Source organism: Mustela putorius, unplaced genomic scaffold, assembly GCF_011764305.1.
Source record: "Mustela putorius furo isolate JIRA1106 unplaced genomic scaffold, ASM1176430v1.1 tig00000765_pilon_pilon_pilon, whole genome shotgun sequence".
In the NCBI taxonomy this organism is placed as follows: domain Eukaryota; kingdom Metazoa; phylum Chordata; class Mammalia; order Carnivora; family Mustelidae; genus Mustela; species Mustela putorius.
The window spans coordinates 314,349-341,027 of record NW_025421470.1 but is presented as its reverse complement, the minus strand read 5'-3'; the positions used below and the strand labels follow the sequence as shown (position 1 = coordinate 341,027).

Genomic DNA, 26,679 nt, shown 5'->3' with positions numbered 1-26,679 from the left:
ATCTTTTTAAAAAAATGTATCAGACATAACATTTCAATGTCTACCTATTGATTTATGTATTGTTAAGTAATCTCCACATCCAGTGTGGGGCTCCCACTCATGACCCCGAGACCAAGAGCCACATGTTCTTCTGACTGAGCCAGCCAGGTGCCCCTGAGATGTAACACTTCACACGAGAGGCAGCACCTATGTAAGAGCAAAGGAAATGTTCACGTAAGACATGCTCTTGGTATGTTAGAATTCCTGGGGTTTACAGAAAATTCAGTAGACCCATCAAACTAAGACCCAGGGAAATATACCAAAAACCTGCCGGCAACATTAACCGGGCGGCACCCGTATTTAGATCTCACCTTCTTTTTTCTCTCTACTTTCAGTTTCTTCCTCTTTATTCACACCTGGGAGCCGGGAAGGTGCCAAGACAGACGGACTTCCTCCTGGGATGGCCACGTGGTCGTTCTCCCCAGATTCGGCACAGCCAATATCCTTTTTAGATTCTTTGTTGCCCAGACGACTTACTTCTTTATTGCTTTTGAAGACATCTTGTATCGTTCGACCAAACAAGGTGCCTCCCCGGGGCCGATTCAGGCGGACAGGTCGCTTATCTGGAGGGTGATCTCCCCTGGACAAAGCGTCCACGTCTTCTGCCGCATCATGCCCAGGCCTCCTTGGGGACCGGTCCTGGTCCTCCTTCCTTTTCAGTCCTTTCGTGAGGCTGGGAAGTGGCTCCATCTGGGAAACACGCTCTTCACATCCTTGTCTTACACCTGTTTTGCTACCTGGGAACGGTTCACCCAGAGGTCCTGACGATACGGGGAAGTTAGTGAAGCTACTATTAGAACTTCCAAATAGTGACTTAGAGGCCCTCTTCTCTTCCTCTACATTTTGGTTTGATAAAGCAGAGGTAAAGGCAGATGATGAATTATTACTATTGACTGGTTTTGAAAAGGTAAAGTTTGAAGTGGCAGCTGAGCTGCTTGTCACCTGAGGAAAAGAAAATGGAGCAAGCCCCCCAGGACCGCTACTAATTGGGTGAGAAAATGTAAAAAATCCAGAAGTAACTGAGCTCTGAGTTTTCTCTGGCTCAGATTCAGCCCCAAATATTGGTCTAAACACAGAATTTTCCAGAGGTTTAAAGCTAAACTCTGTTTTCCCAAAAGCAGAGCTTGCTATTTCCCCACTTTCTTGTCCAAACGAAGACGTACCCGGGAAAGCCCCAAAATTGGGTGACTTAAAACTAAAACCTGGGTGTGCAGACACACATGAACTTGAAGACCCAGAGGCAGCTACAAAAGCTGGAGTTTGTTCAAGTCCAGAAAAGAGTCCAACGTTTGAGGTTTGGGAGAATCCTAATGTTTGTGCTGGAGAAGAATGACTTAGTCCAGAAGACGTCGGAAAGCTGGATACCTGTGAAAATCCCGAGGTTTTCCCAGATAGCGTATTATTCTGTCCAAAAGAAGAAGGCTGACCGAATCGGAAGGGAGGCTTAGCCTGAAATGTGCCCACGGAACTACTGGTAGCTGCTGGGAAAACCCCAGGCTGCGGCCCGCTGAACGGAGCGGCTGGGTTCATCCTCCCGGCGAGGCGGTGGACACGGCGCGCACACGGCAGCTCCCTCCGCACACAGCCCGCTGCGGGGCCGCGGCCCTGCCGCCTCCTCACGCGCTGCAAGACAGAAGTTCACACCGTCACGGCCGCGTCCCGCTGGGAGGCCGCGTCCCGCTGGGAGGCCGCGTCCCGCTGGGAGGCCGCGCAGAATCCGCAACCGCGCGGGAAGGATTCCGGCTCCGGGCGAGCCGGCGGGGGCCTGGGGGCCTGGGGGCCTGGGGGCGGGGCGCGCCGGGCGCGGCGGCGGGAACCGACGACTCCGGTACCGGAGCTGGACGCGTCCGCCCTCGGCCCGAGAGGAGGAGCCGTGACTCGAGGCGCGGGAACCCCGAGCCGCGGGAGGAAGCGGCGCGGCCCCGCCCCCGCGGCCCGAGAGCTACAATGTAGCGCCGCGGGCGCGTCACTGTTGCAGTTTCCCCGCTCCCTGCTCGCCGAGTTCGCCGCGTCCAGGAATGGCTGCGCCCGCCGCGACTCGCCCTCGGCCCCGGGTCGCGAGTCCCGCTCGGCCGGCCGAGCCCGCCGGGCGCCCCGCAGGTCTCCCCCCGACGGTCGCCCCGAACCAGAAGCCGGACGCGCCGCGGGGACCCCCGACCCGGCTCAGAGGACCGAGCGCCCCTGCGGAGCGGCCGCCCCCGCACCGGGCCAGGGCGGGCCAGCGGAGACCGCGCTCCCCGACAATCGCCCGCGCCGCAGGCCCGCTCCGCGGACGACTCGGGGCGGCGGGGCCGGGGCGGCCGCGGGAGGAGGGGGCGGCCCTCGCCCAGGCCGGACCCTGCGCCGCGCTCACCGTCCGGCTCCGCGACTCGCAGGCCCGCCGCCCGCCGCCGCCCCGGGGCCCCCTCGGCGCCCGGCTGGAGGCGCAGGCCCGGATCGCGGCCGCCGGAGCCGACCCTCCGCGGCGCGCCGGGGGCAGAAAACGCCGCGGACCGACTTCCGGTCCGTCCGCAGGGCTCGGCTCCCCCCCCCGGCCCCGCCGCGCTCGGGTTCCGCTCGTCTACCGCCGCGGGGCTTCCGGCGCGCGCGGTCCCGGCGGGCGCCGCTGGCTTTGGGCCGCCCGTCCCCGTCCCCGTCCCCGCCCCCGCGCCCCCGCGTCGTCTCGGGGGGAGACACCGATTCTCGGCGAATTTCCCGGCCGGGACGCGCCGGCGTGAGCGTCGGCAGGACCCGCGGCGCTTCCCCGGCCGGCGTCCGCTCGGGGCCGCGACCTCGGGGCGTCCCGCAGGCGCGCGCGGCCGCGGCCCCGACATGGCTCTGCTGCTCCGCAACCTGCAGCGCGCGGTCCCCGTGCGGAGGGCGCCGCTCCGCCGCCGGCTGCAGCTGCTGCGGGCGGCCCTCGGGGTGCAGCGCTTCGACCTGGCGGTCGTCTGCGTGGACAACAGGACCATTCGGCGCCTCAACGGCGTCTACAGGGCCCGGGACGCCCCGACCGACGTGCTGTCCTTCCCGTTCCACGAGGTGAGGCGGTTCCCGGGTGCGGCTTCCGCGGCGGGCGCTCTGGGCCTGAGTTTCCGAAAACCCCCAACACCCGTGAGCGGCCCCGTCGGCGACCCCGCTGGCCCGGGGCGAACCGCGCCCTGACGCTGCCGGGGGTCAGGAGAGGACTCGAGAGCCTCTGCGGTGTTTTTAAAGACTTGCTGTTGTAGTTGTTGATTCTAAGTCCTCTGCACCCCCAGCCAAGGTCAGACTCACACCCCCGAGGTCAGGAGGCCTGTGCTCCACCCACTGCGCCGGCGGGCACCCCTGCTTCGGGGATTTTAAGCGGGATACAGTAACAAACACGTAGGGCTGAAACAAGTGGATAACACTGAATCTTTTCACTGAAAACGAAAAACAACACTGAGAAGGTCTTTTGAGCAAAGAGAAGGTAGCGATTGGGCTGCTCCCTCCCCGCTGCACGTGGTTGGTCCAAGGCTGCCCACACCGTTAGCGCATCAACAGACCCTTGGAGAGCACTTTGCTGGAACACGCGTGCACCGTGTGCTCCGCTAGGGTCTCCGCTAAGGAAGGAAGATGAATAGTCCCGTGGTGTTTCTTCCTAACAGGGAGGGAACATATTGATACCCTTCACATCCACCTGCAGGACTAGCTTAGTGTGAACAGCCCTCCGACGCAGGGACTGCTGGTTTCTTTTGTGGGAACGTGGAAAACCGTCTGGGACAAGTAACCAAGGACGGAAACACACAGTTGTACCCGCGCGAGCCTGTGCGACTGTGCCCTGGGAAGATGAAAGAGAGGGAAGCCGCTCCTTTGTCCCAGGTCACCTGCCAAGAGGGACTCTGCTGTAGTCCCCCCACCCTCACCTGCCCTGGGACTACGGAGTAGGGGTCTTCCAGAATGTAATCTGTAGGCCTGTCATCACTTAGTTCCTGACCTCCTGTTCTTCAGCTCTGTATTTCCTCATTTGCAGAATGTGAAAGCAGGGGAACTTCCCCAGCCTGAAACTCCAGACGACTACAATTTGGGAGACATTTTCTTGGGAGTGGAGTATATCTTCCAGCAGTGCGGAGGAGAGGAGGACTACTTTGATGTCCTCACTGTGAGTGGGAAGCTGAAGTAAACAGGCCTGGGAAGAGGGCCATGGACGGGACGCCCGTCTCCACACCGTCTCACGGGAAGGACGGGGTTATTGCGGGAGGGACACCTACAAGCGGGGGCAGCAAGGACCCTCTCATCATCCCACAGAGAGCAAGCCTAGGCCTTGGGCCTGCTAGCCTCCCTAGCAGTGTCGGCTGAGGAGAGGGCAGGAAACAGGTCAGAATTCTGCTTCCCTGGGCGAAGGGACTTTCTGGCCAGGGGCGTGGCAGGAGCTCTAGCACGGACAGAGCTGCTCAGCACGGGCCTGTGCTCTGCGACCGCCATGCCAGCGGCACACCCCTGCAGGGCTGTTGTGACCCCCACCTCCCGGAGATCCCATGCCCTTCAGTGGAGGGCCAGCCCACCAGGCCTGGGACCCTCTCCTCCTAGCCCCTAGCTGCACATAGGCACCTTCTCGGCCCCAGGCACCCTCCACCTGCCCCTAGGTTCCTAAGCGCCCACCATGCATGGGCTGACTTCGCCCTCCCTTCCGTCCTCCTCATCCCGTCCGTCCGTCCGCCCGCCCGTCCGTCCCATCCATCGCCCCCACCCTTGGCTCAAGGATTGGTCATGATCAGTTCCTGAAGCAGCTTTTTAATTGCTCTGACAGGTGACTGCCACCCATGGGCTCTGTCATCTGCTGGGCTTCACACACAGCACAGAGGCTGAGTGGCAGAAGGTAGGAGCTGTCCCCGGTCCCTCAGGATACAGAGGGTGCAGTGCCCTGCGTGCCAGGTGCCCAGGAACCAGAGCGGCCTGGGCTGCCCCTGCAGTCAAGTACAAAAACCAAAACTGGGGGGAACGCAGTAAATTGAGGATTTTACAAATGCCTGCTTTATCAAAACAAAACAAAAGACTAACATTGTTTGTTTAAAATATGGGGCTCCCCAAATGCTACTAACTGTATTACTTATTTGCTGTTGAAAGGAAGATCTGAGCCAGGGAGACTGAATTTTATAAATTCTATAAAATTCTAATGGCTAAAAATCAAAAATTCTTTACAAGAGAAATTGTGATGATATTAGGTGGGAACAGGATTCAGAAGATGCAGGCATCTGAGAGAGACCTACAGGGTAAAGTTATTTAGCTGTTTGTTTCCCTGAGAAGTGACAATACTTGCCCCATTTTAAGAGTGTATGTTGGTATATGCACCATATTGGATTTAATAAACTCAAATTATATTTGTAATCAAATAATCAGGCTCTCTGGAAGGCACAAAAATTGTTTTTCAATGAACAAGCAAGTCTGATGCAGTTGTCCGCACATGCAGCCATCTCAAGCTGGGTCCCCACCAGGGACACTGTGGCTCTGCTTCCCTTCCAGGTGACAGGCTGGCCCTGCTGTGGCCCCCTCGCCCCCCTCTGGCAGCATCTCAGAGAGGGCCCGTGATGTCACCTCCAGCAGGGACCCCAGCCCTCCTAGGGCTTCCCGGGGCACTGAGCACTCTTTCCCCCCGGAGGGTCAGTCCTCACACATCCCTCTCCAGTGGACTCTGGGCCCGGCTGACCCATCTGGCCTGTTCTCCTGCAGCCCCAGACAGGGGCTCCTCTTCTTTGCCCCAGACCACTACTTGGGCCCCTGGCCCCCAGTCCTGCTGCCGGCCCCACCCCTCACCCTGCAGGCAGCACGTCCACGTTTCGTGTGCACGTGCTGGGTGAGGGTGAACAGGTCCTGCGCTTTGGCTCTGGGGGACCACACAGCTGAGGAGCCTCACGCCACAGCCGTGGACACCCCTGGGCCAGGCTGGGCGGGGGTCTCCAAGTTGGTTTGCACTCCTTTGTTTCAGATGTTCCAGAAGGAGAAGCAGGTTCTCGAAGAGCTGAGCCGGCTCACCGGGACCAGGCTCCAGCCCCTGACCAGGGGCCTCTTCTGAGGGTGCTGGAGGCCCGGCACCCAGGGGGCACCCGGTGGATTCTTTAGAGTCCAGAGATGGTGGATGGCAGATGGACCCTCCCCTCTCAGGCCCCCCAGGACCAGGGACTCTACTAAACAGAGGGCCCTGCTGGTCCCTGGTCCCCTGTGGGGCTCAGGCAAAATGGGGCAAAACGGCATGAGTGGGGCCTGACCGTTTTGTGAAAGTGTAAAAGATGTGTCCATTCATGACTTCGTTCAGCACCTTTCGCTGTTGCAGATGAAGTAGTTCTAAGCCCTTAGGCTGCAGAGCTGGAGCACAGGGCCCTTATCCCCTGAGGTTCTGCCTGTGGCCAGAGGCATTTCCCTCTCCTGCCTCTCCAGCCCAGGGAGGATGTGCCCCTCGCTCTCCTTCCTGCAAGACACCCACTGGCTCTAGTCTCCACTTACCCCGTTAAGAGCACTGTGACTTAGAGCCTTCGCTGGGTGCCTTTATGAGGGGAGGCACAAGCTGACCCTTAGCGGGGCTGCAAGCCCCCCGAAAACCTCAGCCAGGCGACCCACAGCCGACATCTGCCCATCCTGGCTCCTGAGGTGGGCGCAGCCCCTGGTCAGAGCTTTTCTTGTGGACCCTACCTACGTCCTCTTTCCCGTGGCACTGCTGTGGCCAGAGCTGCTGAGCCCCAGATGCCCGTGTCCACACGGAGCTCAGTGTCTCCCAGCTCCGCGAGGCTCCCTGAGCTCGGCTGCTGCTTCCCGTCCTCTTCCCTGTAACTGTTTCCCGCCTTCTCTTCTGGTACAACAGCAAACCTGGGAGGCACCACAGAGCCTTATCTAAGCTGTTCTGGGCCCAGAGCATCGGGGGAGCAGGCTGCAGAGGTGCGCTGAGCCAACCTTGGGCCTGCACTGCCTGGGCCTCCCGGGACCAGTATTGGCAACAGCACCACGAATTCTGCCAAGGAGCTCTGAAGAGGTCACGGCAACGAAACGCAGCCTCTAATCCAGGGTTACTACAATTCTAAGAATCTGGTTTCTCCCGTGAATCCAATTGAAAAACATGAAAATGCATTTCCCACTGGATATCTTGTCAGCCTGAATTTTCCCCAGCCCCTCAAGGACCCAGAATTGGGCTTGTGGCACCCCTGAAGCCTTGTGGGGTATGCGTGCCTGCTTGTAGTGAAGCTTGTTCTCGGTAGAATGTCTCAGCAAAGACCAAAGATGACCCCACAAGCTCTAGGCTCTGCGGTTCTTTTTAAGAAGGGATCCCGAGACCAGCTACTCCTGTCAGCAGGAATTTCGTACATCCCCCGTGCCTCTGTGGTCACGTCGGGGGCACAGGCCGTAGGGAGCGCATTTCCCCTGGGTATGGGCCTCAGAGCAGAGCAGCTGGGGGCGGTATGGGCAGCGTAGTCAGCTTTATCAGGCAATGCCCAGTACTTCCAAAGGACCTGGTCACTTCCCCCCTGCAGCCATAGCAGTGACCCTGGGGTCCAGACCTCAGCCTCCACAAACCCCAACCCCTCCCTTGGTCGTGCATACACCGAGCCTGTCCTGCATTTCTCGTCACCAGTGACCAGAGCTCTTCACTAACTGCTTGTCTTGTGCTCATTTTTCTTTTTTTTAAAGATTTATTTTGGGGGAACAGAAAGAGAATCTTGAGCCGACTCCCCACTGAGCCTGATGGACGATGCAGGGCTCCAGCTCACCACCCCAAGATCATGACCTGAACCAAAGTCAAAAGCTGGCCATTTAACTGACTGAGCCACCCAGCTGTCCCTAATGCTTATTTTTCTATTGATTTTTCTTTTTTATAGATTCAGAGGGGTTTTTATATGTCACTGAACACAACAGAGCATGTCACCCAGTGTCCATCTGACCTAAATCTGAGGAAAGGCCGCCCCACCCAGCCTTGGGGCTCTACCTTGGCTATTTGATTCCACGTGGCACTTCTGTCCACCCCGACCTGGCCACAGTGGCCTGGTTCCAGAGCTTCCGCAAACCCAGCCTCTGCCAGGTTGGGTCCCTCCTGCTCCAGGCATCCACTGGGTTCCCTGGCCTCTGCTCTCCTCTGTGTGTTCAGAGATGCAGTTGTCTCCCTCAGGCGTACATGAGGAAGCCCCGTGAGTCCCAACAGGATGGGGCTCAGAGCTTCCCACTGGGGGCACATGTCCACACGGAGCGGGTGACGCACCCCAACTCCACAGGGCGGAAGCTCCGGTGCTCAGAACCCACCCAGACCCGCCCCACCCCTTATCACCCCCTTAAGTAGACCAGTCGATGTCGGTAAGCATTGCCCGAGTTCTGTGAGCGGCTCTAATCAAACCCGGAAAGGGGTTTATGGGAACCTCTGCTCCCTGACGCAGCAGGTCGGAAGCACAGGGGACAACCTGAGTTTGCAACTGGCACAGGGCAGTCTCATGGGACTGAGTCCTCCGCAGGCAGATGGTGTCAGAACCGAGAGGGACCGCAGAACCCCCAGCTGCCACAGAATCCGTGACTACAAGCATCTGTTCTGTGTGCAAGTAACGGAGGTTCACAGGGAAGTGCTGGGTTTTCCGTTGGACGCAGACAAAACCATTCTTCGAATTTATTAGGCCAAGAAAGCCAGCTTCTGCCAAACTTCTTCCCTATATTGAATTAATAGTTATGTTGAGAAATAAAACTGAATAGGAAAACCATGTTATAAAATGTCAATGTGAAAATAAAAAATTGAGTTAGACCTTTTTTTTTTTTAAAACAGATTTTATTTATTTGACAGAGACACAGCGAGAGAGGGAACACAAGCAGGGGGAGCAGGAGGATAAGCAGGCCTCCCGCTGAGTGGGGAGCCCGATGTAGGGCTCGATCCTAGGACCCTGGGATCGTGACCTGAGCCAAAGGCAGACACTTAAGGGACCGAGCCCCCAGGCACCCCTTGACTTAGACCTTTAATCGCGTTTCACAAAGCACATTCATGCCAGGCACACCCCGGGGGTGCCTGCCGCTGTCCGGCCTGTGAGGCTCCCCGAGGCGGCCCCCCTGACGGAGCTGAGCGGCAGGCCAGGTCCTCAGCCACCTGCTTCCATCCGCTTCCCAGGCCGGCGAGCCACCCAGCCACCCAGCACTTCCCGTTCTGGCGAGCCTGCAGCATCCGAGGAGGTAGCACGGTGGGCGCTTGCGGCCTTGCAACTTAGGGCACAAGAGAGTTGACCCCAAAGGGGACCGATGAGAACATGTGTAGCACTTAAAAATGACATTTAAATGAAAATGTCACAACAGCAAGCGATGGGGCGCCTGCCTTTGGCTCAGGTCATGACCTCAGGGTCCCGGGTCCACTGAGCGGGGAGCCTGCTTCTCCAGCTCCCTCTGCCCCTCACGCATGCGCACACGCTCTCAAATAAGTAAATCAATGAATACATCTTTAAAAGTAAATAACTAAAACAACAAGGGAACACGATTCCACCCAGAAAACAAAGGTCAGGAAAAGTGAAGAGAGTAACGGTGACATTCAGAAGCCCCGACAACCAGGGGAGCAAACAGGCAGAGAAAGCCCCCGAAAGGGAGGAGACTCCGGCCCCACTGAAGGAACCACGTTCAACCCCAGCGTCTCCAGAAGACCGGGCGGTGCCGGTCGGCAAGGAGAACAGTGAAGGCGCGTCTCCTCTGGGGAGACCCCGGCCGGTGGCCTGTGCCGTCCCCCCAACAGGAGCCCTCCCCACCGCCCCCGCCCGGGGGGCAGACCAGGGCCTACTTAGTGTCATATTTGACCCTGTGTATGGGGTTTCTCCCACGGGAAGGCTTCAACATGTAAGCAGCTAACCCCATCCGCCTTTTCTCCGCAGCTCCCGGGCCGTCTCTCCTGACAGAACACTGCACTCCCCCCGGACTCTCAGCCCTGCCCCCAGGGACCAGGCTGCAACCTTTCGTGGGGCCTCCCCGACCGCACCCAGTGGGGAACCAGGTCCCGAGGCTCACCAGAGTGCACGTGCGGAGGCTCACACACCCGGAGCTGGTGCGGGCTGGACGCCGTCAGATGCCACCCTGGGGAAGCTGGGACACGTGGGTGCGGTCACTGCCTGGACCCGGCCCGCAGACCCCACACTACAGGTGAGCCATGCGGCCGGGGCTCAGGGGAGGGTCCCCACAGCCCTGCTCATACTGGGCTGGATGGACGCCCCAAGCCACAAGCAGCCTCCCCTGGAGGGTGGCATGGGGTCCGTTCTCAGACTGGGACCTCCAGGGCCCAGTGCTGCAAGGACCCACCTGCAAGACGACAGGAGGGCCTTTCCAAATTCCCTGCTTCGGCCTGGGCCCAGATAAAGACAGGCCCGCTGGCTTGTCAGCAGGGGTGAGGAGGTGCGACCCAGGCTCTAAGGTTACTCCCACCCTACGGACTGGGAAGCTGGCCTTGACTTACGGGCTAAGGGCCGCTGGGGCGGGCCCGGCCAAGTGGTGGAGGGCCGGCAGGACGCTGGAGGCAGGTGGGAGGGCCGTGGCCGAGACCACCGCGGGCCACGTGGAGTACCCGGCCAGGGAGCCAGGTGCCGGGATGGCCTGCAGGGGGGCTGGGGGCGCGTAGTGGTGGTGGTGGTGCACGGAGGGCGGCTTCTGCCTCTAGGCTCGCGGGAGGACAAGGGGACCCACTGTAGGTCCTCAGCACAGCCCACACACCAGCCCGTTGTAGGGGAAGGGGTGTCGAGGAGCGGAGGGTGGGGAGGAAGAGAGGAAGGGAGAGGCAGGGAGGGGAGCAAGGAAGGGAAGGGGCAGGGAGGTGCCAGCCGAGCTCATCGGCTCTGGAGGCAGCTTCTGGGCCCCAAACCGCGGAACTCCGTCCGCTTCTAGGTGGGACTAGCGAGCGCCAGAGCGTTTCACAAGCAGGTCACAGACTCAGGAGTCGGACCTGTGCTTTTCAGAGTCACACCGATGCATGGACTTGCAGAAGAAGAGCCACCCAGGCCCTCTGGTTTTGATCCGGGCGGCCTCTTTACCTCCAGACCTGCCCCAGCTGAGCCTACCTGGGGGATAGGATGCGGGGGCGCTGCCGGTGGTCCCCGGGACGGCGGAAACGCTGCGGGCAGGGCTTGGAGCATCAGGTTCTGCATGAGGATCTGGTGCATCTGGGCGTTCTGCATCAGCATCATCTCCACCATGTCTGAAAGGAGAGGCAGGCGAGAGGGGCCCCATGACTCACACACTCCACGCGCACCACCAGGCCTGGCCCCGCACAAGGCTTTAGGGCTTCGCAGAGGCCGAGACGCACTCAGCGCTCCACCAGCGAGAGGCGCTCCAGGCACAGGCGTCCGGGGATGGTTCTGAGGTTCTGCAGCTTCTGGGCTGGAGGGTGTGTGTGCCTGGCGGGCTGTTGAGGGTGTCCGGCTGGGCTCCGAGAGGCTGCTCCGCTTCTGCTACATGACAGCCCCCGAAAGCTGTGTCCACGTCCTAACCCCCCTGACCTCCGAATGTGACCTCATTTAGAAAATCTTTGCAGACATAACAAGAATCTTGAAATGAGATCATCCGGCATTATCCAGGCCATACATCCAAGACGAGCGTCTTCATAACAGAGGCAGAGGGAGGCTCGACACAGCAGAGGGGAGGCCGCATGGAGACGGGGCGGGAATGGGACCACACGGCCACAAGCCAGGACCACCCGGAGCCGCTGCTGGATGAGGCAGGAAGGGACCCCTCCACCCCCACCCAAGAGCCTCTGGAGGGAACCTGGCCATGTGACACCCGGATTTCAGAATTCCGGCCTCCAGACAGAGAGCACATCCCTATTGTTTTCAGCTCCCAGGCCTGAGGCCCCAGGAAACAAATCTCTTCACCAGTCCCCGGTACTATGAAGCAAACACGTTTTCGTCTGTGTGGGAGGTAAACATGGGTTCTTTCCACAACACTGAGGCCCCTGGAAATCAGGCAGCCCCCAAGACCAGAGGCAGGCAGGTCCCTAAACCACTCACATCCCCAGTCAAAAAAGGGGAGGCTGGTGGTGTGGACGGGACTCCTTCAGGGCTGTCCAGGAGCGGGGTACACAGCAGCCTTCCCACTGGAGTGGGCCCCTGTCTCTAGCCTGCCCTCCCTGGGGCTGCTAGCCAAGCCTCCATAATCACACCAGCCAAGTCCTTAAAATACGTCTCTCTCTCTCTCTCTCTCTCTCTCTCTCTCTCTCGACGCGCCCTGTTGGTTCTGTTTCTCCAGAGACCCTTGATTAATAGATTGTGTCGCAGGCCTGAGAGCAGTGGGGTGGGGGACGGGGGCACGGAGCCAGGTTCCCACAGCGAGACAGCGGCGGGAGCTCAGGTTCCCTGCAGGAAGAGAATGTGCAGGGGCTGAGTCTGGCAGCCCCGTTCTGGGTGAAGACCCTTGAGGAGAACCACGTGGGGCCGGGCCTGGCCAGCTCACGTGTCCCCGGAAAGCTTCCCACTGAGCAGAACCAGCCTGTGAAGACTGGATGAGAGGAAGATCCAGACAGGGACAAACACAGTGTAACTGCCTCAGGATAAGGGGCACACGTTGGTGTTATGGGGAAACACAGTCTTCAGGACATGGTACCCAGCCACTCTGATATCTGTGGCAAAGATAACACCAGTCCCTAACTCAGAGCTCATAAAATCTATTCCAGGTGGTTCATAAACCTCAATGGGAAAAGTAAACCAACTGTAGAATGTCTTCATGACCTTGAGCAGGTAATGGCTTCTTACACAGTACAGCAAAGACCCCAACCCCACAAAGAAAAAAAGCCTGAAGAACTGAACCTTATTAAAAATTAAGAACTTGTGTTCATCCAGAGACACCACAAAGAAAGCGATTGGCAGTCCGTGTATCAAAAAGGACCCATCCATCATCCTGGGATCGAGCCCAACATCGGGCTCTCTGCTCAGTGGGAAGCCTGCTTCCCTCTCTCTCTCTCTGCATGCTTGTGGTCTCTCTCTCTCTGTGTCAAATAAATAAATAAAATCTTTTTAAAAAACCACTATGACTGGAGAGCATGGTCAGCTGAACAATGGCCCCTGGCATGTACATACCCTCATACCTGGAACCTGTGACCTGAGTTTCTTTACGTGGTGACAGTGATGTTGCTGATGTGATTAGGAATCTTGGATTGGGGCGCCTGGGGGCTCAGTCAGTGAAGCATCTGTCTTCAGCTCAGGTCATGATCTGGGGTCCTGGGAATGAGCCCCGCATCGGGCTCCTGCTTGTCCCTCTTCCTCTGCCCCCCACTCATACTCATACTCTCTCTCGAATAAATAGATAGGATCTTAAAAAAAAAAAAGAACTTTGGATGCAAACAACCCAATGTCCATCAACAAATGAAGGGATAAAAGACCATGGTCTATGCATACCACGGAGAACTGTTCAGCCTTAAAAAGGCAGGAAAGTCGGCCACCTGCCACCACACAATGACACTTGAAGACGTTCGTTATTCCACACGAAATAAGCCAGCGACAGAGGGACAAATACTCTAGGATTCCTCTCCTCGGAGGTGCTTGGAGTCATCCAATTCCAAGACAGAGTAGGCGTGTGTGCTGGGGCTGGCAGGAGGGGCCTGGATGCAAGATGGAAAGTTCTGAAGATCCGTCGCTCAACCGTGCGGGCCCGGTTAACACTACTTAAACGAGTTTAAGGTGGGAAATTTTATGTGTTTTTACCACAATTTTTTTAAGATTTATGTATTCACTTGAGGGGGTTGGAGAGAGCACACATGCACGGGGGTGGGGGAAGGGCAGAGGGAAGGAATATCCCAAGAAGACTCCCCACTGAGCAAAGAACCCAGCGTGGGGCTCGATCTCATGACCCTGAAGTCGCAACCTGAGCTGAAGCCAGGAGTCGGACGCTTAACTGACTGCGTCACCCAGGTGCCCCTACGACAGTTTTTAAAATTAATTAATTTTTGAAAAAAGAATCCTGAGGTGGGGAGATTATCCTGGATTATCTGGGTAGACCCAACATAATCACAAGGGCCCTCAGGAAGTGGTGAGAGAAAATAACTATCAGTTTAGATCTGAATGTCCAGCAAAACTGGTATTTTTTTTAAAAGGGGAAATAAAAACATTCGCCAGAAAACAAACACTGAGGAGCTTCAAGAGTCTGTTGTCAAGGAACGTGGGAAGGATTTATTTCAAGATGACAGAAGATGATTCCAGAGGGTGGTCTGAATATACAAAAGGGTGAGTAGGTTGTCAGGGGTGATTTCTGGTGTCTAGTTTGGGAAGTTGTTCTGAATGAGGAAAAGTGGGGCACCTGTGGGGTCATTAAGCCTCTGCTTTCAGCTCGGGTCACGATCCCAGGGTCCTGGGATCGAGCCCCTCATGGGGCTCCCTGCTCAGCGGGGGTCTGCTTCTCCCTCTCCCACTCCCCTGCTGTGTTCCCTCTCACACTGTGTCTCTCTCTGTGTCAAATAAATAAATAAACTCTTTTTAAAAAATAGAAATGAGGGGCGCCTGGGTGGCTCAGTGGGTTGAGCCTCTGCCTTCGGCTCAGGTCATGATCTCAGGGTCCTGGGATCAAGCCCCGCATCAGGCTCTCTGCTCAGCGGGGAGCTTGCTTCCTCCTCTCTCTCTGCCTGCCCCCCTGCCTACCTGTGATCTCTGTTAAATAAATAAAATCTTAAAAAAAAATAGAAATGAAAGTGAAGAGCAGCAGTGGCTGGGTGGGAGGTGGGGGGCGAGCGTGTGGCAAGCTCCTCCCACCACTGCAGAGAGGGGGCTCCGGACCCCACGCATTCATCTTCCCGGGAAAATGAATAAATGAACGATAAGCAGAGTCAGACCTATAAGTACAGAGAACAACAGCCTAATGGTCGCTGGTGGTTGGAGGCGTGTGGGGTCTGGGGAGAGAGCGGCGGGTCGGCCGGGTCCGGACAGAGTCATGGGGCAGCAGGCGTGGCGGAGGGATGTGGCCTCCGACAATGCCGGGTGTGCACACAAGCTCCATGGTGGGTCCGCTGCTTCAGATCTCCTGCTCACCTTTGGAGCTCGTCGGGGTAAGGCGTGGAGTGAGGACTTGATGCTATGTGGAACAGCAAGACACGTACGTACGGACACAGACGGACACGGAAGGACATGTACGGACACATACGGACACAGACAGACACGGAAGGATGTGGACGGACACAGACGGACACATACGGACAGATACATACAGACACATATGGACACAGACGGTCACAGACGGACACGGAAGGATGCGGACGGACACGGACGGACACATACGGACAGATACATAAGGACACATGGACACAGACGGACACAGACGGGCACATACGGACACATACTGAAGATGTCACTTTTCACCCTGATACTGTCTCCTTCCCCTCGAGCCCCATGAAGGCGCGCGGGCGTCCGTCTCCAGCCACTGAGAGCGCGGGTCCAGGCGCACTGGCATCTGGAACCACTGGCGTGTGCTGAAGTGTATCAGGGGAGGCAGGAGGCTGGGGCCCCGGCTGAGCCACGGGGGGCCCACGGGGCCGATGGAAGCTGGTGGCTGTCGCAAGCACAGGACTGAGAACACGACCCAAGCCCCGCCCCAGCTCCCACGCCCAGCGCCATTAGTCCTGGGGAGCAGGGCTTGGAGGGACTTGCGCTCACTGCCTGCCGAGTTGGGGCCACGGACGTGCACACGCGTCAGCTCACACCCAACTGCACACTTCTCTCCGGGCCGCGGTTTTAGATCTCAAGTTTCTAGAACTCATTGAAGGAGCACGTGGGCGGCTCCGTGGCTCCGGTCATGACCTCAGGGTCATGTGATCGGGCCCGCAGGGCAGCACGGGTGTCGGGCATTGGGCTCTGCGCTCCCGGAGAGCCCGCTTCAGATTCCCTCTCTCCCTCTGCCCCCCAACAAAGCAAAACAAAACAAAACTCATTGAAAAGGAGAAGCAGTTTAGCCCAGGTTTTTACAGCTGGTTGGGCTGGGCCCAGTTCTCTTCCCTCCGAGATACCTCTAAGGGTTTCTTAAAGTTAAAATCATTTCATGTTGCTACTATGTAGCTTTGACTGAGTAGCCAAATGCTGACCCTCAAGACTATCCTGTCTACAAAATATTTTTTGTTTCTTTAGAGAATTTTATAAACCCATCGCAGTATTAATACGGAAGACTTACCTTCCTTAATACTTCCTGATCTTTGAGTGGGGAAGGCCTGGAGAGGGGGGGTCTGTGCGATGAGGGGCTGCTGGGGCAGCTGTTGAATGACGGTGGCAGGAGGCTGGGGGCCCTACAAAGAGCCGGATGATTAGCTCCCTGAACGCGCCCCGGGAGACTGTGACCTACCGTGTGCGCCCACCCACTCCGCCATCTTTCCATCCACCCAAGAGGAACTTGAAACGGTTAACCCTACGCATCGAACAGGACATGATCTGTTATGAAGGTCTGTGTCCACCCCCAGAATTCGTATGTTGAAGCTCTAACCTCCAGTGGGACTGTATTTGGAGATCAGGCCTGTGAAGAGGCTTATAAAGGTTTAGTGAGGTCATTAGGGTGACATCCTGATCCCACAGGGCTGGTGGCCCCATAAAAAGGGAGATGCCAGAGAGCTTCCTCTGTCTGCCACGTGAGCACAGGGAAGGCCATCTGTGTGCAGGCTGGGAGCAGTACTCGCGCCCGGACGCTGACTGGCTGGCACCCCGATCTTGGGCTTCCACCTCCAGAAATATGAGAAAATAAATTTGTTGCTTAAGCTGCCCGGTCTGTGGTGGTTTTTTATGGGAGCCCCAGTACACTACCACATAGTGTGTTTCTTGAGAGAGAGAGAGCCCGTGCGTGCGCGTGGGTGGCGGTGGGTGGGGGAGTCATAAGCAGGCTCCACGCCCAGTGCGGAACCCAACGCCTAATGTGGGGCTCGATCCCACCACCCCAAGATCATGACCTGAGCCGAAAATCACGCGTCAGACGCTGAACCGACTGAGCCCCCAGGTGCCCCAACACACAGTATGTGTCATGCTTCCCACATGCCCTGACTTCAGGAGAGGAAGCTGATGTCTGGTTTCACTGGTTCTGTTCCCAGGAGCAGGTCGTGAAGAGAACCTCCAGCTTCCCTCCAGGGAGAAGCACACACGGCAGGTGTCGGTCAGACACCGTCCATCTCACTCCCCTTCTGGGTGAACAGGGCCCGGACCTTGTCCTCTTTCCCAGCTCCCAGAAGCGATGGCATAAGCCTCTGCAGAGGGCCGGCAGGGATTGGCTGTGGCTTTGTGGGCCCTCTGGCCTGGGCAGCAACGGCTTCTCTCCGCCGGTGGGGCTCCAGAGCGGCCACCACAGGCGGGCCGGGGCTGGTGACACGTCACTGTGGGCACTGAGATGCACGTTTCACATCATTTTTATACTTTACAAGCCATTCTTCTTCGATTTTCCCCAATTTTTCAGAAAATTTCACTTACTTGAGAGAGAGAGAGAGCACGAGCAGAGGGAGATCCACAAAGCGAGGGCGCCCCTCCCCCACACATTTAAAAGTGTAAGACCATCCTCAGCGTACAGGTTGCACAAAGTCAGAGGGCAGGGGAGCTTTGGCCCATAGCCACACGTTGCTATCTGCTGCGTAGACGGCTGAAGCTACAGCTGCCCTGGATTAGGGGACACCCTGCCTCAGGGTCTCCAAGTCCAGTATCAAGGAAATTCACAGCACCAACCAAGGCCCTACTTGCTCTTTTGCTGTCCCCGGGGTGGAAGGAAAGACGCACGCAGAACTGCGCCCCCGTGGCTTGCTGGGAATTCAGTGAATGTGTTTGGGAATGAGGGGGACCTCATGCCCCAACCCCCACCGTTCCCACCCTTCCTAGAAAGAGGTTCCAGTGTTGGAAGATCCAAAGGCACATGCTGGGAACAGGATATCTGGAGCCTGGACACAGCCCAGGGGCAACGGGGGCTCTGGGAGCTCGGTTAGCCCAGATCCGTCCCCGATCTGGTGTTGCCCCTTCCCACTCTGTGCCGTGTGCCGCCAAGTCTTCTTCCAAAGAACAAACACCCTCCAGGTCACAGGCCTGGTCTGTCGGAGCTGACCGTCTCCCCAGCCAGCTGGTCCAGAACCTTTGCAACGCGGTCCTGCCCACCTCTGTCGGAGCTGACCGTCTCCCCAGCCAGCTGGTCCAGAACCTTTGCAACGCGGTCCTGCCCACCTCTGTCGGAGCTGACCGTCTCCCCAGCCAGCTGGTCCAGAACCTTTGCAACGCGGTCCTGCCCACCTCTGTCGGAGCTGACCGTCTCCCCAGCCAGCTGGTCCAGAACCTTTGCAACGCGGTCCTGCCCACCTCTGTCGGAGCTGACCGTCTCCCCAGCCAGCTGGTCCAGAACCTTTGCAACGCGGTCCTGCCCACCTCTGTCGGAGCTGACCGTCTCCCCAGCCAGCTGGTCCAGAACCTTTGCAACGCGGTCCTGCCCACCTCTGTCGGAGCTGACCGTCTCCCCAGCCAGCTGGTCCAGAACCTTTGCAACGCGGTCCTGCCCACCTCTGTCGGAGCTGACCGTCTCCCCAGCCAGCTGGTCCAGAACCTTTGCAACGCGGTCCTGCCCACCTCTGTCGGAGCTGACCGTCTCCCCAGCCAGCTGGTCCAGAACCTTTGCAACGCGGTCCTGCCCACCTCTGTCGGAGCTGACCGTCTCCCCAGCCAGCTGGTCCAGAACCTTTGCAACGTGGTCCTGCCCACCTCTGTCGGAGCTGACCGTCTCCCCAGCCAGCTGGTCCAGAACCTTTGCAACGCGGTCCTGCCCACCTCTGTCGGAGCTGACCGTCTCCCCAGCCAGCTGGTCCAGAACCTTTGCAACGCGGTCCTGCCCACCTCTGTCGGAGCTGACCGTCTCCCCAGCCAGCTGGTCCAGAACCTTTGCAACGCGGTCCTGCCCACCTCTGTCGGAGCTGACCGTCTCCCCAGCCAGCTGGTCCAGAACCTTTGCAACGCGGTCCTGCCCACCTCTGTCGGAGCTGACCGTCTCCCCAGCCAGCTGGTCCAGAACCTTTGCAACGCGGTCCTGCCCACCTCTGTCGGAGCTGACCGTCTCCCCAGCCAGCTGGTCCAGAACCTTTGCAACGCGGTCCTGCCCACCTCTGTCGGAGCTGACCGTCTCCCCAGCCAGCTGGTCCAGAACCTTTGCAACGCGGTCCTGCCCACCTCTGTCGGAGCTGACCGTCTCCCCAGCCAGCTGGTCCAGAACCTTTGCAACGCGGTCCTGCCCACCTCTGTCGGAGCTGACCGTCTCCCCAGCCAGCTGGTCCAGAACCTTTGCAACGCGGTCCTGCCCACCTCTGTCGGAGCTGACCGTCTCCCCAGCCAGCTGGTCCAGAACCTTTGCAACGCGGTCCTGCCCACCTCTGTCGGAGCTGACCGTCTCCCCAGCCAGCTGGTCCAGAACCTTTGCAACGCGGTCCTGCCCACCTCTGTCGGAGCTGACCGTCTCCCCAGCCAGCTGGTCCAGAACCTTTGCAACGCGGTCCTGCCCACCTCTGTCGGAGCTGACCGTCTCCCCAGCCAGCTGGTCCAGAACCTTTGCAACGCGGTCCTGCCCACCTCTGTCGGAGCTGACCGTCTCCCCAGCCAGCTGGTCCAGAACCTTTGCAACGCGGTCCTGCCCACCTCTGTCGGAGCTGACCGTCTCCCCAGCCAGCTGGTCCAGAACCTTTGCAACGCGGTCCTGCCCACCTCTGTCGGAGCTGACCGTCTCCCCAGCCAGCTGGTCCAGAACCTTTGCAACGCGGTCCTGCCCACCTCTGTCGGAGCTGACCGTCTCCCCCAGCCAGCTGGTCCAGAACCTTTGCAACGCGCGGTCCTGCCCACCTCTGTCGGAGCTGACCGTCTCCCCAGCCAGCTGGTCCAGAACCTTTGCAACGCGGTCCTGCCCACCTCTGTCGGAGCTGACCGTCTCCCCAGCCAGCTGGTCCAGAACCTTTGCAACGCGGTCCTGCCCACCTCTGTCGGAGCTGACCGTCTCCCCAGCCAGCTGGTCCAGAACCTTTGCAACGCGGTCCTGCCCACCTCTGTCGGAGCTGACCGTCTCCCCAGCCAGCTGGTCCAGAACCTTTGCAACGCGGTCCTGCCCACCTCTGTCGGAGCTGACCGTCTCCCCAGCCAGCTGGTCCAGAACCTTTGCAACGCGGTCCTGCCCACCTCTGTCGGAGCTGACCGTCTCCCCAGCCAGCTGGTCCAGAACCTTTGCAACGCGGTCCTGCCCACCTCTGTCGGAGCTGACCGTCTCCCCAGCCAGCTGGTCCAGAACCTTTGCAACGCGGTCCTGCCCACCTCTGTCGGAGCTGACCGTCTCCCCAGCCAGCTGGTCCAGAACCTTTGCAACGCGGTCCTGCCCACCTCCTCGGCCTTCTTTCTCCCCAGGGCCTGGATGGCCCCGACCCGGGCTTCTGTCCCTGCCTGCACTCGCCTGCCCTCAGATATACTCTCTTCTGCTTAAGAAAGTCTGGGTTGCGTTCCACGGCTTGCCACCAGAGTGCTGACTCGAGGTGTGGGGCTCTCAAACCAGGAGCTCTTTCACCTTTTCAAAGTCTGCCCTTGGGAGTAGGGTCTTAGGGTTCCCCTGGTTATTAAGAAATTTTGAGAAAGAGTTGACATACTTCCTCCCCCAATGCAGGGCCCACCTGATGCTGAATTCTTCTGTCTCTCGTGTAAAGGCTAGGACCCGAGAGTCAGGAGCCCAGATGGGGGCCCCAGGCTCTCCTCTGTAATGAGGGATAAGACCCCCATGCCCCCTGAAGCCGGTTTCCAGGGCACCTGTGAGGACCACAGAGAGGAACCACCTAGCTCCCTGTCCAGTGTCCTGGACGTGGGAAATGCAGCCCCTGTTGGTTCCAAGGGGACTGACCCTCTTGGGGAGCCTTCACACACTGCCACGGAGGTGAGCCTTGAGACCACGAGGACCCCCACTCTCTGCTTAGATGACAGTCTCTTTGGGCACCACACCCTCCCTCATCGCTTCTGCCATCGGCTCTTGAACACTTACTGAGCATTGGATAATCTGTGGCGGCTCCAGGGCTGGTGGGGGCAGGGAGTAGATGCCCACAGGGGGCACCTCTGGGGGCAGTGCGGACCCACCGGCTCCTCCTCTGGTCATCCCGCTCCGGCCTTGGGCCTGGGAGGCCTCTAGGAGACGCTGTTCCTGCAACCACAAGGCAGAACTGCTGCGCCCAGGGAGGGACGGCCACAGCCAGGAGGGGTGGGCACAGCCACCCAGGGCAGGCCCGCACTGCACCGTGGCCCCAATCCCTGGACTGTGGTCCTCAGGCGGGAGGGGCATCAGGGCTGCAGGCTTGGCGTCCTCCTGGCCCACTCGGGCCCCAGGCTCCTCATGGGGGCCACACATAGGAACAGCCCTCCGTCTTACGTGGCGGGGAGGGGAGGGAGCTTAGAACTTCTTAAGTTTACCGAATAACTGACTGGTTTCCGGTTGGTCTTTTTGTCCAGCCCACAGAGTACGTTCTCTTTCTGGCATTCGATCGTAACTACACATTTGGACCTGATTCACCACTTCACGCGGTCATTCCCTGGTTTAGTTTGGACGAAGCCTTTGGCCACCTTGAAATCCCACTTTGTGTAGGAATGGGGCCCTTTGCCCAGCATTTCGCCCTTAGAAACCACCGTGCGACCAAAGCGGGGATTTTCAGCTCAGCCCCCTGCTAGAACCTGACAACAGAAAACCTGCACGCAGGCCTTGACCTCTCCCGGGGCGTGGTGTCCCAGCTGGTCCTGTCCATCCCCAGCGTCCCTCCAGTCAAGGCCGGCAGGGGACCCGCGCCGGGTCCAGAAAGCCCTCCCGCGTGCCTCTGGCCTGGTCGTGATCCTATCCACGCAGCAGGGGACAGGTGGCCTACCCAGAGTCTCCGCAGAAGCGCTCGCCTCCTCCTCAGAGCGTCCAGCAGGGCCGCGTCCGGCCTGTTCTCATTTCCTGCGTGGAAGGATCATCTTATTTCTGAGGGGCTGCAGTCACACCAGGCGGGTCCCCACGCAGGGCCAAGCACCGCACTGCCCTGCAGCAGGGAGCCTTTCCTCGGACTCTGCTGGATGCTGGAGAGAGGGACAAGGTCCTGACGGGGCTTGGTCCTGAGTATGACTGGACTGTGAGCCTGGCCTCTTGCCACCGGCAGCCATTGGGGCCCCAGGCAGCCTGGGGGCTGGTCCGGTCCCCTGAGCCTCAGGTATGCCCTCTGCGGCTTTCCAAGTGAGGGGTCCCATCTCGAGAGGAGACTCCAGACAGGGTCTGGCCTTCCTTCCTCTGGCACAGCACACCCATTCCCCAACCCCAGACCTGAGGGTGCCCAGAGCAGCCTGTCCTCTGGGAGGGGGGTGGTCCCCACTGCCCTGGCCCACACTTAGTGGTTCTGCTCTTGCCTGGTGGCCCGGTGGCCTGGTTTGGAGTTCCCTGTCTGGGTTTGAGCCCTGGGCTCTGCCTGCTGCCCTCACACGTCTCCTGGAGCTCCCACGGCTAAAGGCGCTCTTCCCCGTAACAAGGAACAGGGAGTGTCCTCCTACGCCTGCCTTGCACCTTATCAGGACGTCCCTGAAGCTGGACACTGCTACCTGGAGAGCAGTCCTCTCTTCTAGTTCGTGTGTGCCCACATGACAGGTTGAACCCCGCGAACCCGCCACCCTAGAGCAGGATTCGAATCCAGTGGCCACTTCTGAGCTGGACAACTAAGGGCAGACGATCAGACCTCTCTGGAGTCCCTTCTCTTACCTGCAGGCCGGGAACGATGAATGTATCCGCTCTCGGGTTTTTGTGAAGGTGTGACTGACAGAGCACAATGTGTGCGTGTGTGCGTGCATGTGTGAGTGTGAGTGTGTGAAGATGCCCTTTCAACCCTGCACACAAGGGAGGAGAAGCAGGACAGTCTTGTAGGGATCAGGAGGAGGGAAGGAGCCAGGAGAAAGTCTCGTGCCCGGGCGGCTTTCAACAACCTGGGCTCTTACCAGCTAGGAACAGGGGGTCCTCAGAATCCCCTTCCACAGCCTCACGCTCTTGCTCCAGCTTCTGTGTCGAGAAGGACAGAGAGAGTGAGTGGGTGGGTCTGGGTCGAGAAGGAGCACCTGCCCCAGGGGGCCTGAAGGGTGGCCCAGAGGAGGGAACCGGGATAGAGTTGGGGAGCAGGGAGGTGGCAAGGGTCGTCCATACTCTTAGGGACGGCGGGCCTCACACTTTCCATTCGGGGCACACGAGTTCAACCTTGAAATCTTAGGGCAGATGCGCTAATATGAACGGCCCCTTTCAAGCAACTTTCTGCAGAGTCTGACCCAGGCCAGCCCCATGTCCCTGACCGCCCCCCCCCCCCCGTCTTCTTGAGCCCTGGGCTGAGCAGCACAGCCTGAACCTCTCCTGGGAGGACCCCTGCCGGTCCGTCCACATTGGCCTTGGGCCACCCAGAAGGAAGCACTGGGCTGGTGCGTGGAGGACAGGAAGAGGGCTGTCGGGACGGGTCCCAGGCCGGCGTGTGCGGCTGTAGATCCCGCACCAGCCAGGGCCTCTCTCCTCCAAGCACTGAAGCTGGAAGGCTCTGTGGGGGAGTTCTGTGGGCCCTGGAAATGCTCTGGGTCATGGGTGCATCCAGTCTCCTGGCTGAGAAGCTGCCAGAGGAACCTAGTTGGTTCTGCATATGCAGAGAAAAACAAAAAAATGAGAAACGACAGTCCTTCATCCTAAGGCTGAAAAGCAGGAGACGGTGTTTTGCCTTGGCAGCAGGAGGACACCGACAGGGCTCCTGACGTACCTTCTAAATCTGTGCTTCTTCGACAAGTTGTTGGAAACATGATTGCCCCCGGCCTTACCTTCTCCAAGAGTTTCAGGGTGAGTCGGGTCATTGCCTCGGCCACTGAGGAGTCCAGCATCCTAGGACTCCTCCCTGGTCTCAGGTTATCTGCAAGCAAGGAGTGCTCGGCTGGAGAGAAGCCGTCCCAACCCTGGTATCTTTGAAGGATTCCTGAGCCGGGCTGAGTTTACCTCCAGGAGACTGGCCGCTGCTGCCAGAGGAGAGCGTGTGGGAGCGTGGCCACGACCCCCTAGAGGACCATGTGGCCTCGGTGGTTGCTAGGTGCTGCAGACACAGGAAGGCCCCGGGGGGCCAGGTTTCTGCGGAGACTCCTTCCCAGGCCCCGCCTGGTCCGCCTGGTCCGCACAGGAGTTGCCTATAAACACTGCTCATCTCCAGGTGCAGCTGGGCGGGGCTTATTGGGCAGGCAATGAGCAGCAGCTGGGGCCAGAGGGGACAGCGTGAGGCCCTGGGGCAGGGGTGTGGGGAGACAGTCCTGACTCTCCCACGCATTGCCCCACCTTCAGGACTGGGCCCCGAAGAGTCGGGGTAGGAGCGGGGGGGGGGGGGCAGCTGCGTGCACCCCCACGGACGGCCGGGGCTCCTCTCCCCTCAGCCTTGTTACCTCCAAGGGGCCGGCAGGCCCCCTGCCCCGTCTAGGGACCCTCAGAGCTAGACGGGAGTGAAGCCTGGACACCCAGAGGACGGTGGGGGCACCACATCCCTGTGATTGCAGGAAATTCTGGGCGGCAGAGGGGGCAGCACAGGGAGCGGACCAGTGACTTGCTCTGGCGCTTCCCGTGGGGCTTTGGTGGCACTACCCCACAGGACACAGGGCCACATGGGGCTACACTCCTCCAGGAGGGATTGTGATTGCAGGATTGGGGCTGCCCTGTGGGGATCCCGGCCCAGAGAGGGCAGGCGACCTCGGGACAGGACCCCTAGTCAGGTCAGGAGTTGGTGGCTGGAGACACAGCAGCACGGGTGGGGCGGGGAGGGGCCCCCAGCAAGAGAAGCCTGTTATAAATGACCCTTCACACAGAGCACGGGGCACAAAACGCATCAGTCTGTTGTAGTGGCTCTAAAATCAATCAGCCCAGCGAACAACAACGGGGTGGCGCAGACTGGCTCCTGGAGCCCTGGGCTGGGGGGGGGGGGCGGGGAGTAATCCGCTCCCATACGGCCCCTCCTCCATGAGGCCCAGCCAAGGCACTTGTATCAGAGGCCAGAATTTGGCTAGAAGTCCCTTAAATTGCCCGTACACTTCAGCGTTCAGGGTTTCCTGCGCATCACAGCCCCAGCGTTCAAACCGCAGGTCTGAGTGTGCACGGACGGGAGTGCACTGCGCCACAGGAGACCCCGTGGCTGACGTCACACACCCTGGCGTGAGTTTGTTAGGCGGTTTTTTTATTTAAAAAGTTGGTATTTACAGAAAACTCAGGAAGACGGTGCAACAGAGCTGTCACCTGCGGGCGCCCCCCGACCCCCGCCCCGCCCCGCCCCTGCTGACCTCAGCCCCCATGGCCCGGCCCGGGTGCTTCTTCAGCCACAGCTGCTATTTTTATCCGTTTCCGGAGTCCCGGTGCGCGGAGGTCCCTGTGCAGCTCACGGAGTGGGGGTTCGGTCTCCTCCTTGGGTTGAGCATCTCAACATCTCATTAAAACCAGCGATGCGGGCGGAGACCCGGAGCTGCCGCAGGGCTGTGCTGTGACCCAGGAGCGCTCTCCGGGGCGGTTTCCAGCCTCCGCCGAGGGGCCCGCGGGGGTCGTGGCTGCGTGGACCGCCGACTCGCCGCGCGAGCGATGCGCCGGGTCCGCAAGGCGGTGGCTCCGCACGCGGCCGGCGCGAGGTCACGAAGACGAGGACGATTTTATCTATTTATTTGACAGAATGAGACCCCGAGCCGGCGCGGGGCGGGGGCAGCAGGCTCCCCGCCGAGCAGACAGCCCGACGCGGGGCTCGATCCCGGGACCCCGACCTGAGCCGAAGGCACAGGCTCAACCCGCGGAGCCCCGCAGGCGCCCCGGGCGCTCCCGCCGTGACCGTCCGTGGGTCTCACCGGGGAGCCCGCGGGGCGCGCACGACCCGCACACGCCGGAGCCGAGGCGCGGGGACAGGCGAGCAGGAGCCCCAGAGCCCAGGGCGCGTCCGCGGCAGCACTGCCCGGGGCAAGGCCGGCGCGGCTCTCCCGCTCCCTCCGGCCGCGGTCCCCGTGGGCAGCCCCGCTCCGAGCCCGCGTCCCGCCGCCGTCAGGGGGGCGCGACCTTCGCCGACGCCGGCCGACCGCGGCCACGTCTCGAGGGCACCGAAGGCCGCTCGGCAGGGCGCCCCGCGGCCGCGGCCCCAACGAGGACAGGCCGTGCGGTTCGCCCGTGCGGCGGCCCCCGCGGGGTCCCCGGGCGCTGCTCCAGCGCGGACGTGCGGGCCGGGACCGCGGAGCTCGCCCAGCGCCCAGGCTGCCGGCGGGAAGCAGCGCGCGCGGAGAGCAGGTGCGGGACGGCCGCGCCCCCCGACGCCGCGGCCTCTTCCCGGCGGGCTCCCTCCGTCCGGGCCGCGCTGCCCCCGCGCCTGCCCCCTGCCCGGACGGGCCTTGGCCACGCCTCGCTCCCCGCTAGCAGGACCGCGGACGGAGGCTCACGGCCGCGCTCGCCCCGAGGGCCGTCGAAGCTCGAGTGCGGCCCGGGACGCAGCGCGAACGCACCCGAACTAGGGGCCCGCGCCGAGCCCGCCGCCCTCTCACCGGGCACGACCTTTTTAAATCCGGCCAATCACAGAGACAGCAGAGGCCTCCGCGCTCCACCATTGGTCCTGCTGGGAGGCGGGATCATCATCGCGCCAATGGGAGGCCAGCGGCCGGCAGGGGCGGGACCCGGGTCGCACCGCCCTCACCGCGCGTGCGCGAGGGCAGGAGCGCGCCCTCCCCACCCCCTCCGGGATTG

At 60.0% G+C, this 26,679-nt stretch overlaps 3 protein-coding genes across 9 annotated transcripts in view; 1 reads left to right on the top strand and 2 right to left on the bottom strand.

The window, feature by feature from the left end:
- The window catches only part of LOC101689042 (minichromosome maintenance complex component 3 associated protein), a 50,213-nt gene extending 47,713 nt beyond the window's left edge, over nucleotides 1–2,500 (bottom strand). For all 3 annotated transcript variants that reach the window (XM_045084285.1, XM_045084284.1, XM_045084286.1), the window contains exons 1-2: nucleotides 2,393–2,500; nucleotides 351–1,662 (exon numbers count right to left, since the gene is read on the bottom strand). In XM_045084285.1, coding sequence (XP_044940220.1) covers nucleotides 351–1,569 — 1,219 coding nt within the window. In that variant the 5' untranslated portion in view covers nucleotides 1,570–1,662; nucleotides 2,393–2,500. The remainder of the gene's footprint in view (nucleotides 1–350; nucleotides 1,663–2,392) is intronic.
- A 71-nt stretch (nucleotides 2,501–2,571) lies between these two features.
- On the top strand, nucleotides 2,572–8,755 carry YBEY (ybeY metalloendoribonuclease). The gene is made up of 5 exons (XM_045084289.1): nucleotides 2,572–2,769; nucleotides 2,838–3,060; nucleotides 4,013–4,141; nucleotides 4,790–4,858; nucleotides 5,966–8,755. Exons 2-5 carry the CDS (start codon nucleotides 2,851–2,853, stop codon nucleotides 6,050–6,052), a joined length of 495 nt encoding a protein of 164 aa, XP_044940224.1. The 5' UTR covers nucleotides 2,572–2,769; nucleotides 2,838–2,850; the 3' UTR covers nucleotides 6,053–8,755.
- Nucleotides 8,756–9,135: 380 nt separating this feature from the next.
- Nucleotides 9,136–24,262, bottom strand: CUNH21orf58 (chromosome unknown C21orf58 homolog). Of its 5 annotated transcripts, XM_013049859.2 has the most exons (10): nucleotides 23,932–24,262; nucleotides 23,760–23,848; nucleotides 22,908–22,968; nucleotides 21,812–21,885; nucleotides 20,944–21,099; nucleotides 16,108–16,219; nucleotides 11,025–11,161; nucleotides 10,427–10,623; nucleotides 9,985–10,059; nucleotides 9,136–9,198 (listed from the first exon to the last, which is right to left on the bottom strand). In XM_013049859.2, exons 1-9 carry the CDS (start codon nucleotides 24,251–24,253, stop codon nucleotides 10,005–10,007), a joined length of 1,203 nt encoding a protein of 400 aa, XP_012905313.2. In that variant the 5' UTR covers nucleotides 24,254–24,262; the 3' UTR covers nucleotides 9,136–9,198; nucleotides 9,985–10,004. The 5 variants fall into 5 exon arrangements, with proteins under 5 accessions (XP_012905313.2, XP_012905314.2, XP_044940223.1 ...); XM_013049860.2 differs by lacking the exons at nucleotides 9,136–9,198; nucleotides 20,944–21,099 and having other exon boundaries at nucleotides 9,919–10,059; XM_045084288.1 differs by lacking the exons at nucleotides 9,136–9,198; nucleotides 10,427–10,623 and having other exon boundaries at nucleotides 9,997–10,059.
- Nucleotides 24,263–26,679: the final 2,417 nt, after the last annotated feature.